At 49.0% G+C, this 16,510-nt stretch overlaps 2 protein-coding genes across 2 annotated transcripts; one reads left to right on the top strand and one right to left on the bottom strand.

Moving 5' to 3' along the window:
* Nucleotides 1-7,720: 7,720 nt before the first annotated feature.
* Nucleotides 7,721-12,147, bottom strand: LOC119565314 (olfactory receptor 52K1-like). Its single transcript, XM_037889818.1, has 2 exons — nucleotides 12,116-12,147; nucleotides 7,721-8,309 (listed from the first exon to the last, which is right to left on the bottom strand). Exons 1-2 carry the CDS (start codon nucleotides 12,145-12,147, stop codon nucleotides 7,721-7,723), a joined length of 621 nt encoding a protein of 206 aa, XP_037745746.1.
* Nucleotides 12,148-15,173: 3,026 nt separating this feature from the next.
* On the top strand, nucleotides 15,174-16,136 carry LOC119565315 (olfactory receptor 52K2-like). The gene has a single exon (XM_037889819.1). The coding sequence runs from the start codon at nucleotides 15,174-15,176 to the stop codon at nucleotides 16,134-16,136; it is 963 nt and encodes a 320-aa protein (XP_037745747.1).
* Nucleotides 16,137-16,510: the final 374 nt, after the last annotated feature.

A 16,510-nucleotide genomic window follows, 5' to 3' on the forward strand; every position in this document is an offset into this window, starting at 1 on the left:
GCTGAGCCTCTTGTGTAGGGTTATGGGCTGCTGTTGGTTCAGGTTCAGTGTTGGCGTTGCAAGTACTGGATTCAGTGCTGGCAATGGGTCTGGTGCTGGTTCTGGTTCTGGGACTGGTTCCGTCTGGGTCTCTGGGACTGGATCCACTACTGCTGTTGAAGACATTGGCCTGGGGTCCAGGTCCATCACCTCTGACCGGGTCCTGATAGAAGTTTCCGGAACAGAGCTAGGCCTCACGGCTTGTTTAGCCTGGCTGCGGGTGACCATTCCCACCCTCTTGGCCTGCTTCACATGATTGGCCAAGTCTTCCCCCATCAGCATGGGGATGGGATAATCATCATAGACTGCAAAAGTCCATGTTCCTGACCAGCCCTTGTACTGGACAGGCAACTTGGCTGTAGGCAAATTGAAAGAGTTGAACTTGAAGGGTTGAATCGTCACTTGGATCTCTGGGTTGATTAAATTGGGGTCCACTAAGGAAGCATGGATAGCTGACACTTCTGCTCTGGTGTCCCGCCACGCGGTGACCTTCTTCCCACCCACACTCACAGTTTCCCTCCACGTCAAGGGTATCTGGGAGGTATCTGGGCCTGAGGACCTCTGGTGTGATTCCGGTGCAATGAACTGTAATCTGTTGGGGTTCTTGGGGCAGTTGGCCTTTACATGCCCCGGCTCGTTACATTTAAAACATCGTCCAGCTGACGGGTCACTGGGGCGAGGTGGGTTGCTGGAGAATGGTGTGGCGGGACGATAAGCTGTTTGGTGGGTTCCTTGGGAGGTAGTTGGGGCCTTGGGTGGCCCCCGGTAGTAGGGGGTGGTCTGAGGTTGTCCCTTCTGCTATCTGCTCCAACTGCAACCAGTTTTTTTCCTTTCTGCCACCTCCACCCATTTGGCTCCAATCTCCCCCGCCTCGATTACAGTTTTGGGCTTCCCATCTAGGATGTATCTTTCTATTTCCTCAGGAACACCCTCTAAGAACTGTTCCATTTGCATTAGGAAGGGCAAATCTACTGGAGATTCAACACTTGCTCCTGATATCCAGATATCCCAATGTTTCACAATGTGGTAGGCATGTCGGGTAAATGACACGTCTGGTTTCCACCTTAGGGCTCTGAATCGCCGACAGGAATGCTTGGGTGTTAGCCCCATTCTGACTCTCGCCTTGGTTTTAAACAGTTCATACTGGTTCATTTGTGCCTTAGGCATTTCAGCTGCCACCTCAGCTAAGGGTCCACTGAGCTGTAACCTCAGCTCTACCATGTATTGGTCTGTAGGGATGCTGTACCCAAGGCAGGCCCTTTCGAAGTTTTCTAAGAAGGCCTCAGTATCCTCGCCTGCCTTGTAGGTGGGGAACTTTCTGGGATGGAAAGTTGTACCTGGAGAAGGATTGCTAGGGTGTGTTGGTATATTCTGCTGAGCCCTTGCCTTCTCCATCTCCAGTGCATGCTTCCTCTCTTTTTCCTTCTCCTCTAGTTCTTTGGCCCTTGCCTCCATTTCTTTTTCCCTGGCCGCATGTACATCCATCTCCATCCGCATGAGTTCTATCTTTCTTTCATATGTCTTTTGTTTTTCCTCAGCCTCAAATCTGGCTAATTCCAGCTTTTGTTGAACCATGGAGTCTGTCATCCTAACCTCTCTGTTTTTAACTAACTTTACACCCGAGAGTTAGAAAGAAACAAACAAACAAACAAAAACAAAACTTGGCTTGTAAAATTTTGTTGTGCTGAATATGATACCTATATGCTCTGATAGTGATTGGCAGCCTACAGAAAAATCAAAAAAAAACCCAAAACCCTAACACCTTTGTCTGCAGGCAAATAGGCAGAAAACCCCCGTAGTTACTTTTAGGGAAAAAAAAAACTTCAGGTCTGTGAAGACTTGTGAATTTCCCTGCAGGAGGTTAACTATTCTGCCTTCAGGCAGAGAAAACCTGCAATTCACAAAAGATAATCCCCTTTTGTCTCTGCTCTGGCCCCAAAGCAAAGCAAAAAGCCTCCAACTATTCCCAGTTGGAAATCTGCTTTCTAGCAGCCCCAAAGGAAAAAAAAATATTTCCTTTTAAAATCTATGTTTCTGGTTCAAAAAATCTCAAATTGACCTCAAAATGATTTCAAGTTGTTCCCACCGCTCTGCCACCGTGTCAAGGTTCCTTCCCCACTCTGAACTCTAGGGTACAGATGTGGGGACCTGCATGAAAACCCCCCAAGCTTACTTTTACCAGCTTAGGTTAAAACTTCCCCAAGGTACAAATCATTTTACCCTTCCCTTGGACTTCCACTGCCACCACCAAACGTTTATCTGGGTTTATTGGGAAAGCGTTGTTTGGAAACGTCTTTCCCCCCAAAATCCTCCCAACCCTTGCACCCCACTTCCTGGGGAAGGTTTGGTAAAAATCCTCACTAATTTGCATAGGTGACCACAGACCCAAACCCTTGGATCTTAGAACAATGAAAAAAGCATTCAGTTCTTGAAAAGAAACATTTTAATAGAAGAAACAATAAAAAGAATCACCTCTGTAAAATCAGGATAGTGAATACCTTACAGGGTAATTAGATTCAAAACATAGAGAATCCCTCAAGACAAAACCTTAAGTTACAAAAAGACACACAGACAGAAATAGTCATTCTATTCAGCACAACTTATTTTCTCAGCCATTTCAAGAAATCATAATCTAACGCATACCTAGCTAGATTACTTACTAAGTTCTAAGACTCCATTCCTGTTCTGTCCCCGGCAAAAGCATCACCCAGACAGACACAGGCCTATTGTTTTTCTCCCTTCTCCCAGCTTTTGAAAGTATCTTGTCTCCTCATTGGTCATTTTGGTCAGGTGCCAGCGAGGTTACCTTTAGCTTCTTAACCCTTTACAGGTGAGAGGATTTTTCCTCTGGCCAGGAGGGATTTTAAAGGGGTTTACCCTTCCCTTTATGTTTATGACACCTCCCAACCTCGGTGGAGATGGCGAGGGGCTTAAAGGGCACCTTACGTGGTCTAAAGCTGATTGCCCCACCTCTCCATGGGGCTCCGCTCTGCCAGCCACCCCCATGAGCTGCTCCAGGTATTCGACAAACTGCGCTGCTCCACCAGCCGCTCTGCTCTGCCAGCCATCCCACAAACTGCTCCGCCTATATCTTCAGGCTCCCCCACTACTTAACACAACACTCAGTGATTTCCACTCTTAGTCAGTTCAGCTCTTTTGTGATTTCAGCTTGTAGTAGGGGAGCCTCAGTGCGGGTGCACCATTAGCCCAAAGTGAATTCAGCTCAGCAGCCTGTAACTAGACTCCTAATGGAATCAAAAGTAGCTTTGATATTCCACAGTGGACAGAGAAGAAAGTGCAATTAACATGTAAGACCCTCACCAGGTGGCTATGCCACCAAGTATTAATACCTGTCCCCAACCTCTCTTCATTCACAAAGTTTTGGAACCCATGTCCCTTGCTAGCAAGTGCTACTTAGTTGATGGCGAGTCCCTCCATCACAACAAAAGGCCAAGTACAGTTCCACTGTCCTTGATTCCCATAATCAGGGTAATAACAATTTATTCTTCCTGCCCCAATAACAGAGACACTGGGGATCCCACAGCAGCCAAAGTGACCATTTGGGCAGTTATGGCCTCATTCTAGGCAGGGTGGGTGTGCCTATGCAAATGAGATCAGCCCCTGAAGTTCTTTTCCACAACTTGCCACACCTCACCACCAGATGTCAGGGTGGAGCTCATCCTGACACTGCTTACATTACAATACAAGTAGGGTGTGATCACACTGTGAGACTCCTGCTGGACAAGTAGCCCCATCCTTTTAAAACGCTGTAAGACAGGGTGACTGGCAGAGAAACAGGCGACATGAGCAGGGGATCTTTTCCTAGCTGTAGTTCACTTCGGTTCTTTGGACCTAGGGCGACCATCTAGAAAGTGTGAAAATTTTGGGGGGGAACGGACAGAGGGGTTATAGGCACCTATATAAAAAAAAAGCCCCGAATATCGGGACTGCCCCTATAAAATCAGGACATCTGGCGACCCTATTTGGACCACGTATATGTCGGGCAAGATTTTCAACTGTGACAAGTAATTTTAGGGACCCAAATTGGGACAGGTTAAAAGGGCTTAATTTTCTGATCGTGGGTGCTGAGCACGGTTTAAAAATCAGGTCTTGCTTAGGCATAGCCATAACAGAGACTCAGAATGGGTCCCTGTCTTTCAAAGCAATCACTTTTGTATTTCTAACTTGAGTCTTCCAACCAAAAGCCTCAGGAATCAAGGGCATCAAGGGCAAAGCACATGCAAGCAGCACAAACCCAGACTTTGGCAAAGTGTGGTTTGATTCCTGCAGCCGGATGATCACTATAAGCAGCAGCCCGAATTCTCTTGCAAGCAGTGACCCTGACCTTCTAATTACGGAACCAGGCTCACACGAAGCCTCTGACTCACCAGAATGGAACAAGCAAGGAGGATTTCTTCACCATCCAAGAAAAGCCACGCACAGCTCTCGCCTGCCTGCCTGCAGCACCTAAGACTTGTCAGGGAGGGCGGCTTATATTATGCCTTCTGGAAAGCCCACTGGGGTCACAGCATTAGCACTGAGGCCTCTCAAATGACTTCTAAACAGAAATGGGTGCTCGAGGCAACTGCCGGCCAGTCACTTTATATTAACCCTTCTTTGTCCTGACTCCTGGGTCAGCTCTTCAGCTACTATAAACAGGGAGAGCTGAGCATCTGGTCATAGAATCATAGAATCATAGAATATAAGGGTTGGAAGGGACCTCAGGAGGTCATCTAGTCCAACCCCCTGCTCAAAGCAGGACCAATCCCCAATTAAATCATCCCAGCCAGGGCTTTGTCAAGCCTGACCTTAAAAACTTCTAAGGAAGGAGATTCTACCACCTCCCTAGGTAACGCATTCCAGTGCTTCACCACCCTCCTAGTGAAAAACTTTTTCCTAATATCCAACCTAAACCTCCCCCAGTATCGGTATCGATATGTCCTGGTCAATTTGTGACTGGACTACAGAAACGTCTGCTCTGTCAAGCAGGGAAAGAGTTAATTCCCTGCTCACCCACCCTACCTCCCATCCAGAAGCAGGCAGTGGAAAGCTGGTAGATCCCCTAGGGGCTCTTGATTGAGCACCAGGAGGCCAAGGAATTAGGTGCGATTAGCTTTGATAAAACTGCCTGTTGGTGAGAGAGAGATGGAGAGTCTTGAGTGATCAGGGAGATTGAAGTGTTCTCCTACTGGTTTTTGAATGTTAAAATTCTTGACATCTGATTTGTGTCCATTTATTCTTTTGCATAGAGACTGTCCGGTTTGGCCAATGTACATGGCAGAGGGGCATTGCTGGCACATGATGGCATAAATCACATTGGTAGATGTGTAGGTGAATGAGCCCCTGATGGCTGTGGCTGATTTGGTTAGGTCTTATGATGGTGTCCCTTGAAAAGATATGTGGACAGAGTTGGCAACGGGGTTTGTTGCAAGGATAGTTTCCAGGCTTAGTGTTTTTATTGCACAGAACTGGAATTAATTTGCACCCACCCAGTAAGCTGGTGCACCTCACAGGCAACCCCCGCCCCGGAAAAAAGGAAGGCCTCAGGAGCCACCAGTGCTGGGCAGAGGGACACACTGGTGCCAGGCCAGGCTGTTACCTATGTTGGTCCAAATCACAACATTGGCCAGGTGGAAACAGAGTGGCACGGGCCAGCCCCAGTCCCTGGGGGGCAGCAGGGCTGAGACTCTCGGGGCCCAACAGCCATGGATCAGGGGATGCGGGGGCTTGGAGCAGGAAAAGCCATGAACCCTCCAGCCACCTGGGAACCACCTCCTCTCGGGGCTGGCCCCTTCTCCTTCCCCACCCCCGGCAGCTCCACTTTGCCTTCTGCCACCCACCGGAGATGCTGTACTCCCCCGGCGATCGCCGGACACCACCCCACCAGCAGGGGGCTGGGGCCGGCTCCTGGCACAGGACTCCTCATCACTGTCTGCTTCCCAGTTGTACATGGCGGTGCCGGGTGCCTTGTGACTGGGAGGGGGCCTGCTCAGGGTGGGGGCTGTGACTCGATCTGTTCAGTGGGGTGGCTGAACCTTTGCAGTTTGAGGGGCAGCACCCCCATTGTCCTCCAAACTCCACCCATGCCCCCCTTGCACTATGGAGAAAGGGCGTCAGCTGGCGGTGGGGAGCCATGGCGGAGCTATGTCATGGAGAGCCGAGCAACGGTTTCTCTTTATGCTACCCCACAGGGTGACAGAAAACAGAAGTTTTCCAGGAAAATGGGCCATAGGATCTCTGCAGTGATATCTCTGGGTGGTGATTCAAACTGTCTGGAACTGTTGATCAATTATATCGTTTCACCACACTTTGGCCCATTATTTTGTTATGAAATATACTCAAGAGCCCAAATAACCAATGTCAGTCAGATTTATTAATATGGTGCAGGGAAAAGGTTCGATACGATACCAATCTCCAAAGAGCCGTCCCGTGCAGCGATACGGCATTCACCTTACCCTGACGGTGCCCTCCCACAGTTCCTAAATGCATACTAGTATCTATGTGGTGCCCATAATACATATTATTAATGTGATATATATCTATATGCTGTACAATATATATTAGGCAACAGGAACAAAGGCAATAGCAAAGCAGACCAAGACTTTTTCCTGAGTATTTTATAGGTCCACACACACACACACACACACACACAGAGTACTCTGTTTCATTTATTTATTGTCAGTATCAGAAAGTGAACTCTGAATACTTTGTGCCTGAGGTTAGATGTCCGTTCACCCTCTGCCCTGGTTCTTGCCATGCAGACGGAAAGCAGAAGACCAGAAGTCCGAAGCGCAGGCATGTTTATCCAAGCAAACACATCCATAGCTTTACACGCCGGCAGAGTCTGTTCCCCAGTGGTCTGTTCCCAGCTGTGACACCGCAAAGGGTTTACTCCATGTCCCCCTTCCCAGCTTTGATGGCGCAGGCCTTACCTGTGTCCCTGTTCCTCATTCCCCACCTCCATTCCCCATTTCCCATTCCCCATTCCCCGCTGCTCCTCCTTAGCAGGCCCAAATATACCTGCAGCGCATGCCCCTAGTTAGACCCCTTACAACTTAGGGTCATGTTCCGTTTTGGAGGGTTGTGAGTCTAGGGTCTTCATCCCACCCCTCTTGTACCGCATGGGAGGGGTAAGGAGTGAGGTTGTGTTCTGGCCAAGGCCAGGCCTTTCTTCGGTTTTTAGTGTTTCTTATGCCTCCCTCACCTCCACCCCGCAACCTCTCTTGCCCATCCTAACTGGTTGCTTGACCTTGCCTTGAGATAAGGAGTTGAGGCCGTCTTTAAGTGTGTGCTCAGATATGACATTCCCACCATGCCCAGTAACACTTGAGCTGAATCCCTTATCTTTTCCCATTGTACTAAAAGCCCCATCTGGTGGGGAATGCAACACACAGTGTCTTTGTTCATTGTTCTTCACACATATTAGTATAAGATATAAGAGTATCAAAAAGTCAACTCCAAAATTCTATCTCAGGCTGACAAACAAGCCTAAATGCTAACATCTGAGATCACTCTGGTGAGGATTTGGGGAATTGGACGGTGTACAGCTCCCTGTGAATCAGAGGTGGAGTTCCCATCCCAGCGTACACAAAGCCCCCACAACTATGCTGTCTAAGTTACTCAGAAAACCTCTCCTGCATCCTCTGCTTCCTGATTGCTCAGCAGCCCCTTCCTGCTCAGCCTAGAAGCTTTTCCCTCGGAACAGGAGAAGTACCCCGTCACGAATCTGTTTGGTTTTCACACCATACACGATGGGGTTCATCATGGGAGGAAAGAGGAGGAGGAAATTGGCCAGCAGGATGTGCACGTGTGGGGCGACGTGGTGCCCGAACCTGTGTATTGTTGAGGAGAGGACCACAGGGATGTAGAATACTAAAATGGCGCAAAGCTGGGAGCCACAGGTGCCGAAAGCCTTGAGCTGCTCTTCCTTGGATGCCAGGCTTAAGTCAGCCCTTAGGATGTTGAGATAGGATAGGGAGATGAACATCAGATCCAGCCCCACGATGAAGACAGTTACAATGATCGCATAGACATTATTGACCCTGGTGTCGGCACAGGCCAGCTTCACCACGGCCATGTGCTCGCAGTAGCAATGGGAGATAACGTGGGACCCGCAGTAGGGCAGCCTCCTGTGGAAGAAGGGCCGAGGGACCGTTAGCAGAACAGAGCAGAATTGTCTGCTTTTCCCTGGTCTAGAGGTGGGCCCGACTAGAAATGCCCTTTTCCTGCTGCTAGAACATAACGGTTTACGTGCCTTGCCAGGCAGGAACCTAGAAGTCCCCAGACAAGATCCATCTAGTCCAGTATGTTGCCTTCATCGCTGGCCAGTACCCAAGGCTGCAGAGGAAGGTTCAAGATACCGTGCAGAGGACAGTTTTGGAATGACTTGCCCACAGAAGAAGTCTTTCCTTCTCCCCCGCAGTTAGTGGCACAAACGAAAGAACCCAGAAGAAGTTCCCACGTCTCTTTGTTTTTCTGTAGGACCTGTGAGGCCTTTGTGTCCTGCATGCTGGGGCAGCCTCACAGCCAGACGGAAAGGGCAGTACTTCACAGCACGCAGGTCCCTTCCCCGTTCCTGCATGACACTTCATCTGAATATCTGACCCACGTTTGATTCCGAATATGGAAAGGACCCAACAGCTGTAGCCAAACCACCTTTGTCCAGGATCTCCTCATATCGCACAGAACAAGCTATTCTCAGCTTTGGGGAAACTGTCTCTGAATGGATCTCCTGATCTTAGGCCACCGGGGGGACCACCCATTTGTGGGTCCTTTTTGGACTGAGTGTGGGACAGTGTTCTCTGCGGATGTGTATATGCATTTATAAGTATCCTGCCTCCCGTGCTGACTTGTAAGTAATTTGGGCAGGGGAAAATCAGCGCACTCTTCTTTGGCCCAAGTTTCCAGAATAAAAGCAACCTCTCACTCCATTCCTGTATGCCTTTTGGGGAACTGGGAAGGACATTCTTGTCGCTAAAGAAGACCAAGGGGAGTTAGGAGCTGTGGACTCCGTTTCCAGCAATCCCAAAGACTTTCTGAGCCAGATTCTAATCCCAGCTATTGAGACCAGACTATAGCTCCACACAGGGAATTCATTGACCCTTTCTGTTTCTCCGTTTCCCCGCCTGTAAAATAGTGATAATACTGACTTACATTACACAGGTGTTCTCACTGAACTTTATAAAGTGCTTTGAGATCCTTAGAGGAAAGGTGCTATTTAAGGTGCTATTTATCCATCCACCCAAACTCTGCCCCCTTGTTGCCCTGGATTGGATGGATGTAGTAACCCCAGATGTTGATCAAGCTACTTGCAACCATATGGTGTGCATTCAGCCACCATGAATTAGAACATAAGAACGTAAGAACAAAAGAACGGCCATACTGGGTCAGAACAAAGGTCCATCAAGCCCAGGATCCTGTCCTCTGACAGTCGCCAATGGCAGGTGCCCAAAGGGAATGAACAGACAGGTTATCGTAAAGTGATCCATGCCCTGTCACCCAATCCCACCTTCTGGCGAACAGAGGCTAAGGACACCATTCCCGCCCATCCTGCTAATAGCCATTCATGGGCCTGTCTTCCATTAATCTATCTAGCTCCCTTTTGGACCGTGCTATAGTACTGGCCTTCACAACACCCTCTGAAAAAGAGTTCCAGGAGTTGACAGGGCGTTGTGTGAAAAAATACTTGCTTGTGTTTGTTTTAAACCTGCTACCTATTTACTCATTCATTAATAAAATAGAACACCATGTATGGGATGTTCGAACCCTATCGCTAGTGTCTGTGTGAGCTTCAATACCTTGTAGTTGTAAATAAAAGCACGCTTACTTGTATGGATCTTTCATCAGCCAGAACCGCTGTGTTCCCACTGATTTATTCCTGACACCGCCTGGAGTGAAGCAGTTCAGCTAAACTGCTTTGGGTTCTGCTTTGGGTAACCCCCTCTTAACTTCATATTCAAACCTAAACAGAGCCCTGAACAAGCAGGGACAAGTCTTCAAACGTCATAGACACTTTTGCACATGCACCCCCTAGTTGTGCAGATCCCCTCACGCAGACATGCCTTTTGGGGTATTTGAACACTTAAACTAGGCACACACACACACGCACACACACACACAAAGACATACACACACACACACTTGCACTTCCCCTCTTGAAGATCAATCCCATACTATTGAATGGAGATGTAGCTATTAAGCTAAGGGACTGTAAAATAGGAATGAGTTAATTTACTGCTACTCTTTGTGGCTATTCCCTGTGCCTGATCGCAGAGTTTCCTCTGTAATGAAGAAAGGCTCTGAATTCCCAGCTGGGGGAGGAAAGAGGATTTCTTTAACAGGTATAAATACTCCCATGCGGGTTGTCCCGGCAGACTGGAGAATCACACAGCTTGGGTGTGACTGTAGCATTCACTGAAGGTGAAGAAGATACAGACGGATCCAGGTGAGTTGGGGCAGTATGGATTTAATCAGGGGCTCTGTTAATGCATAATTTTTAAATACACTGGAAAACTTTGGGCCAAATCCTTTTGTAAGTCACGCTGGTGTAAATGTAAAATAATCCCACTGACTAAAGCAGAGCTACTCTGGATTTCCAGCAGTGTAACTGAGCAGAATTTGGCTCTTTATGAATGAGCTCTTTAATAACATGGAAAAAAGGCCTTGTGAGAAGGGGAAGTCCTGAGAATTCAAGAAACGCCAACGATAACACAACCTGAATTCTGCCCCCTTTGTGTGAATTTCTTAGGCTTTAGTAAAAAGAAAAGGAGGACTTGTGGAACCTTAGAGACTAACAAATTTATTTGAGCATAAGCTTTCCTGAGCTACAGCTCACTTCATCGGATGCATTGCGAATACAGACGAACACGGCGGCTACTCTGAAACCTGAAATTAGTCTTTCATGATTTGATTGCAAATCATTCCTCAATTCACACAACATCAAACATTCTTTTCTACAGCCTTAGACACACACACGGGTGGCAACACCTTGTCGTCCCCTTTTCGCCCCTGTGTACTTGCACTACTTTTGTCATCACAACAGTCCAGTCTGAGTCTCTTTGGTGACTTCGACTTATTTGTATAAATTCACTTCTCTGCAAGGTCTGTTTTTAAATACATTTCAGCAGAGCAGCCATGGTCTCCCTGATTTCTTTCCAACCAGCAGCACAGCCTTCCTGCTGTAATATTGAGCGGCATTAAGGTAATTATCGGCTCTCACTGGTGTAAAATGTAGGAAGATCCCCACAACATGAAGGGCTCTGGCGGGTGTTGTGTGACAATTCTGGCGTTTCCCAAACCAGAAATACCATCAATCAGCCCAGCTTTTCTCACCGGTCTGCTGTATTCCAGGGCAGTGCATGGAGCATAGCATCGGGAGGTAGGAATTTTAACCGGGACTCTCCCTAGCTTTCAGGATTCTTGCTCGTAACAGCCCGATACTGCATCTTGGAAGCCAGTGGGAGTTTTTCCACTGCCTTCAGTGGAAGCAGGATCAGAGCCACGGCCTCTTTGTCTCACTTTCCCCATCTCTGGAAGCAGATTAGCACTACTCACGCCTGTCGCCAGAGGGACTATGTCCATCCAGGCAGAATGCCCAAGCTGTGAGGCTCAATGGGCCGGGTACATGCTGCTTCACATGCCGGGGGCTTCGTGGGAAACGCAGGCTACTCGTGGGCGCAGAGCCCTGACAAAGTGGGGCCAAGCTCCCTTCAAACTCCGGCTCTCGGGCGCAGTATTGCTGACAGCAGCAGGGACAGGCAGCCAGAACGCTGCTGCTAAAGGGGCCAGGGACCTCCCGAGAGAACGCACTTGCTGTGCTGGGGCATGTTTCTGCCATGGCTAAGACCATGCGTCTGCCTGCACTGAGCACATCCAGGGAGGAGACACGTTCCAGCCCATCACTAAGGGACCACATCGGCGGCACAGAGGGGGCAGACAAGAACTAGAGAGGGAAGGGTTAAAAATTCAAAGTTAACGCCCCTCAGCTCCTGCTCTGGTTTTTACCAACACAGGGAAGCTTTCCTCAGGCAAATGACTGGTAATCAAATGCTGCAGCCCCATCTGCACAGGACTTTACCACAATTCATTCATTACCACGTGGGCTCCCATTTCGGGGACTTTTTAAAATCTCCAACCTGTTTTGCATTTAAAAAAAAATTGCAATTATTTTGCACACAAAGTTAATGAGATGCAGTTAGCTACAAAAGGGTCCAAAGAGTTGGCTGTGGGGGGCTATTGGAACCCACAATCAAACCTGTCAAAAGTGTGTGCAGAGGGACAAGGTCGGGGAGGGAATATCTTTTATTGGACCAACTCCTGGTGGTGAGAGAGAGACCAGGTTCTGGGCCACACAGAGCTCTGTGTCTCTCTCTCACCGACAGAAGTTGGTCCAGTAAAGATATTCCCGCACTCACCTGGCCTCTCTAATAGCCTGGGACCAACACAGCTATGACAAGGCTGCATAAACTGCCTACGTTTCTCAACAGGCCTTGTTCCTAAGCTGTGTCCATGCGGCACTGACCTGTCACACGCTGGTACTGGCTCTTCTCTTTGTTCCGGCGATCAGTAGCCAATAATATATAAATATTTTCTTATTACAGTTCCATGTAAGCAACGGCTGGCAACTAGACACAGGGCTATTATGTCCTTGCCAAGGACAGGGGAAGTGGTCCCTGCAATCCTGGATGGGAGTGGAGGAGCGCATTCAACAACAGCTCTGTCTCAGACTCCGTGTAAATGTTTGGGAACCTAGAGCAAAGCGTTGGGCCTTGGGCAGACGTGCGTTCATGCCCCTGGGAGCCGTAGTTGCAGGGCACATGACAAGGGCAGACATGTGACCGACAGGACAGCAGAGATAAGACTCCCTGCAGAGGCAGGGAAGGAATTTTCTGCACAGGCCAAGGGGACAGTGTGCGTGGGGAGTGAACCCAAGCAGGCCAAAGGGACGGGCTATTTCTGAACTTCCTGCTTTCCAAGGGCAGGAACTGCTTCTCCCGATTGGGAGGGTCTAATACAGCGGGTGCGGGGAAGGGGCTGTGACTGGAGTCCCATGCGGGCGAGGTATGAGCATTCATAAGGAGAGAGTGAAGTAGTGGAGACAAGGAGAAGCTGGTTCTAGCACAGCACCCCGGTTACTCAGCATCTCGTGTGGAACATGCATCTGAAGGTGCTTTATTATACGCGGCCAGATGTGGTACAATGCCAGAAACCAGTGGGGCTGTCAGCGCTGCACAGGGGTAACTTAATGCCAGTAACAGAGAGGCAGAGAAATTAAGTGGTTTTGCAGACACAGGCTTACAGGGTGATGGACGGGCATGGCCTTCCCAGCCAGCTTCCTCTGGCATCCGCACAAGCACCATCCCGTTGTAGGCGGGGGGAGCTGTGCTTGCGTAAATCAGCTACGGATCCAGCTCAAAGAACTCAAAGCTCACCTAGTTTATTACCCTACGGGCTCCATTCTTTCTACAATCAACTCTCAGAGAGAAAAATACCTGGACAACATTTTCACAGTCGTGACGTTGAAATAGATTGGGAACCGTGAGGAAAGGGATAGATAATAAGACAGAAAATATCATATTGCCTCTCGATAAATCCATGGTACACCCACACCTTGAATACTGCGTGCAGATGTGGTTGCCCCATCTGAAAAAAGATATATTGGAATTGGAAAAGGTTCAGAAAAGGGCAACAAAAATGCACAGGGGCATGGAACAACTGCCATGTGAGGAGAGATTAATAAGATTGGGACTTTTGAGCTTGGAAAAGAGATGACTAGGGGTGGATATGATTGAAGTCTATAAAATCATGAGTGATGTGGAGAAAGTAAATAAATTTACTCCTTCTCATAACACAAGAACTAGGGGTCACCAAATGAAATGAATAGGCAGCAGGTTTAAAGAAACAAAAGGAAGTATTTTTTCATGCAACACACAGTTAACCTGTGGAACTCTTTGCCAGAGGATGTTGTGAAGGCCAAGACTATAACAGGGCTCAAAAAAGACCTAGATCAATTCATGGAGGACAGGTCCATCAATGTCTATTAGCCAGGATGGGCAGGGATGGTGTCCCTAGCCTCTGTTTGCCAGAAGCTGGGAATGGTCGACAGGGGATGGATCACTTCATGATTCCCTGTTCTGTTCATTCCCTCTGGGGCATCTGGCGTTGGCCACTGTCGGAAGACAGGATTCTGGGCTAGATGGACCTTTGGTCTGACCCAGTATGGCCGCTCTTAAATAGATAGATAGATAGATAGATAGATAGATAGATAGATAGATAGATAGATAGATAGATAGATAGATGTTGTCAAACTTTTAATTGTTCACATCCTTGATTACTTTCTTAACTCACAGCTCTGGATGCACCAGCTGTAATTTTCAATGATCAAACAGCTGCAGTTCTCTCTGGTTCATTTTGCCATGGACATATCAGGCCAGATTCACCCCTGGCACAACACACTGCAATAGCTGTACAGGGGCATAGCTGATCAGGGAGTAGCCAGGGCTGTCTGCTGTCCCCAAAACATTATCTTATGTCCTCAGTCCTCATCTTCCTCTTCTTATCGCTGAGTATGCGGTGGGATCCTCATAGAGGCTCATGGGTCTCCCCATTGCACTTGGTTCATGGAAGGTGGCTGCGGAAAGAGGGCAGGGCATGGAAATCTCTGTGCCCTACTCTCCCCATCTGTCAGTACAATAGCAACTGTGGGCCCCAGCTCAGATCAGGGCCTCACCGTGCTAGCAGCTGTACATACACATGTGCATGCTAGAGAGCCCTTTCCGGAAGAGCTTACAAAGGAAAAAGACAAGACAGACAAAGGAAGGGGAAACTGAGGCACAGAGCGGGCAAGTGACTGGCCCAAGGTGACCCAGCAGCTCAGTGGCAGAGCCCAGGACAAGTCTCCTGACTTGCTGTCCAGTGCCCTCCCCACTAGACCCCACTGCCCCTCCAGACTACGCTGCCAATTTGGGAGCGTAATTTAAGGCACCGAGCTTTGAACGCTTTGGCCTGAATAAACCAAATGAGCTTGTGCTGGGTTTGAAAAATGTCCAGCATCCCGAAAAAATCCCAGCCCTTCAATTATTGTATTGCAGGGAAAGACCTTCTGCAAATCGATTGATCCACGACTGCTGTAGGTCATGTCAACCTTCAATGAGACCTGCCCTAACCCCTCTACGTTCCTGCTGACCGGCATCCCCAGCCTGGAATCTGAGCATGTCTGGATCTCCATCCCCTTCTGCCTCATGTATCTGATTGCTCTGCTAGGAAATGGTACTGTTCTCTTCGTTGTAAAGCAGGAGGAGACCCTCCATGAGCCCATGTACTATTTCCTCTCCATGCTGGCAGTCATTGATTTGGTTCTCTCAACTGCCATTGTCCCCAAAATGCTGAGCATCTTCTGGCTGGATTCCAGAGAGATCAGCTTCGGGGCCTGCTTCCTCCAGATGTTCTTCATCCACACCTTCACTATAGTGGAGTCGGGGGTGCTCTTGGCCATGTCTTTCGACCGATACGTGGCTATCTGCAACCCCTTGAGATACAAGACTATCTTAACCAGCTCAAAGATTGCCCAGATTGGGCTGCTGTCCCTTGCTAGAGGAGTGGGGGTTGTGACACCCTTAACCTGCCTTCTAACCAGTCTGCCCTACTGTAAAACGAATGTCATCCCTCATTCCTATTGCGAGCACATGGCCATGATGGAGCTGGCCCACACAGACATGGCATTCAGCCACCTGTACAGCATCACTATGGCCACAGCCCTAGTGGGGATAGACTTCATCTTCATCACCTGCTCTTACGGCATAATCCTCCGCTCCGTCCTACGGCTCTCGACTCAGGAAGCGCGTCTCAAGGCCTTCAGCACCTGCGGTTCCCATGTCTGTGTCATCCTGCTCTTCTACTTGGGAGGGCTCCTTCCTATGTACCTGCATATTTTGGACCTCAGCCTTGCTCCTCACACCCAGGTCTTGGTGGCTGACCTGTACCTCGTTGTTCCCCCCATGCTAAACCCAGTCATCTACGGCATGAAGTCCAAGCAGATCCGGAAACGGGTCTTTAAGCTCTTTGGCCAAAGAAAGATCTTAGCAGAAGCCAGTATGTAGGGTGGCCACTGATGCAGCCCCAGAATACTGGACCTCCCCTCCGTTGTCCCCGCCTTTGCCTGAGTGTCTCCGCTCCCAGCAGCATGACATCGCATGCACAGTGCGTGTGAGGTCATGGCGCACAATGCATGTGAGCTCACACCGGCAGGGGTGGAGCAACACACTCCGCGAAACAGCCTCCTCCATGCATGATACCAGAGATAACCACGGCTGGTTTGACAGCAGCACCGGACAGGGGACGAAGCATACAGAACCAGCTCAGTCTGGCTTAAAACCCAATGAATGGCTTGCCTACCGGTATCCCACCTGCTGACAGTACAGGGTCAGCTGCCAAGGGGTGCTGAGCAGCCCGATGCCCATTGAAGCCAATGGGA

The sequence above is a fragment of the Chelonia mydas genome, chromosome 1 (genome assembly GCF_015237465.2).
Source record: "Chelonia mydas isolate rCheMyd1 chromosome 1, rCheMyd1.pri.v2, whole genome shotgun sequence".
Taxonomy (NCBI): domain Eukaryota; kingdom Metazoa; phylum Chordata; order Testudines; family Cheloniidae; genus Chelonia; species Chelonia mydas.

Bases quoted from the DNA above. Each gene is read 5' to 3' on its own strand.
- LOC119565314 (XM_037889818.1), bottom strand. From the start codon at position 12,147: ATGGGAGCCCACGTGGTAATGAATGAATTGTG. The intron at 8,310-12,115 runs GTAAAGTCCTGT...GGGGACTTCTAG, and splicing joins GTGGTAATGAATGAATTGTG to GTTCCTGCCTGGCAAGGCAC.
- LOC119565315 (XM_037889819.1), top strand. From the start codon at position 15,174: ATGTCAACCTTCAATGAGACCTGCCCTAACCCCTCTACGTTCCTGCTG.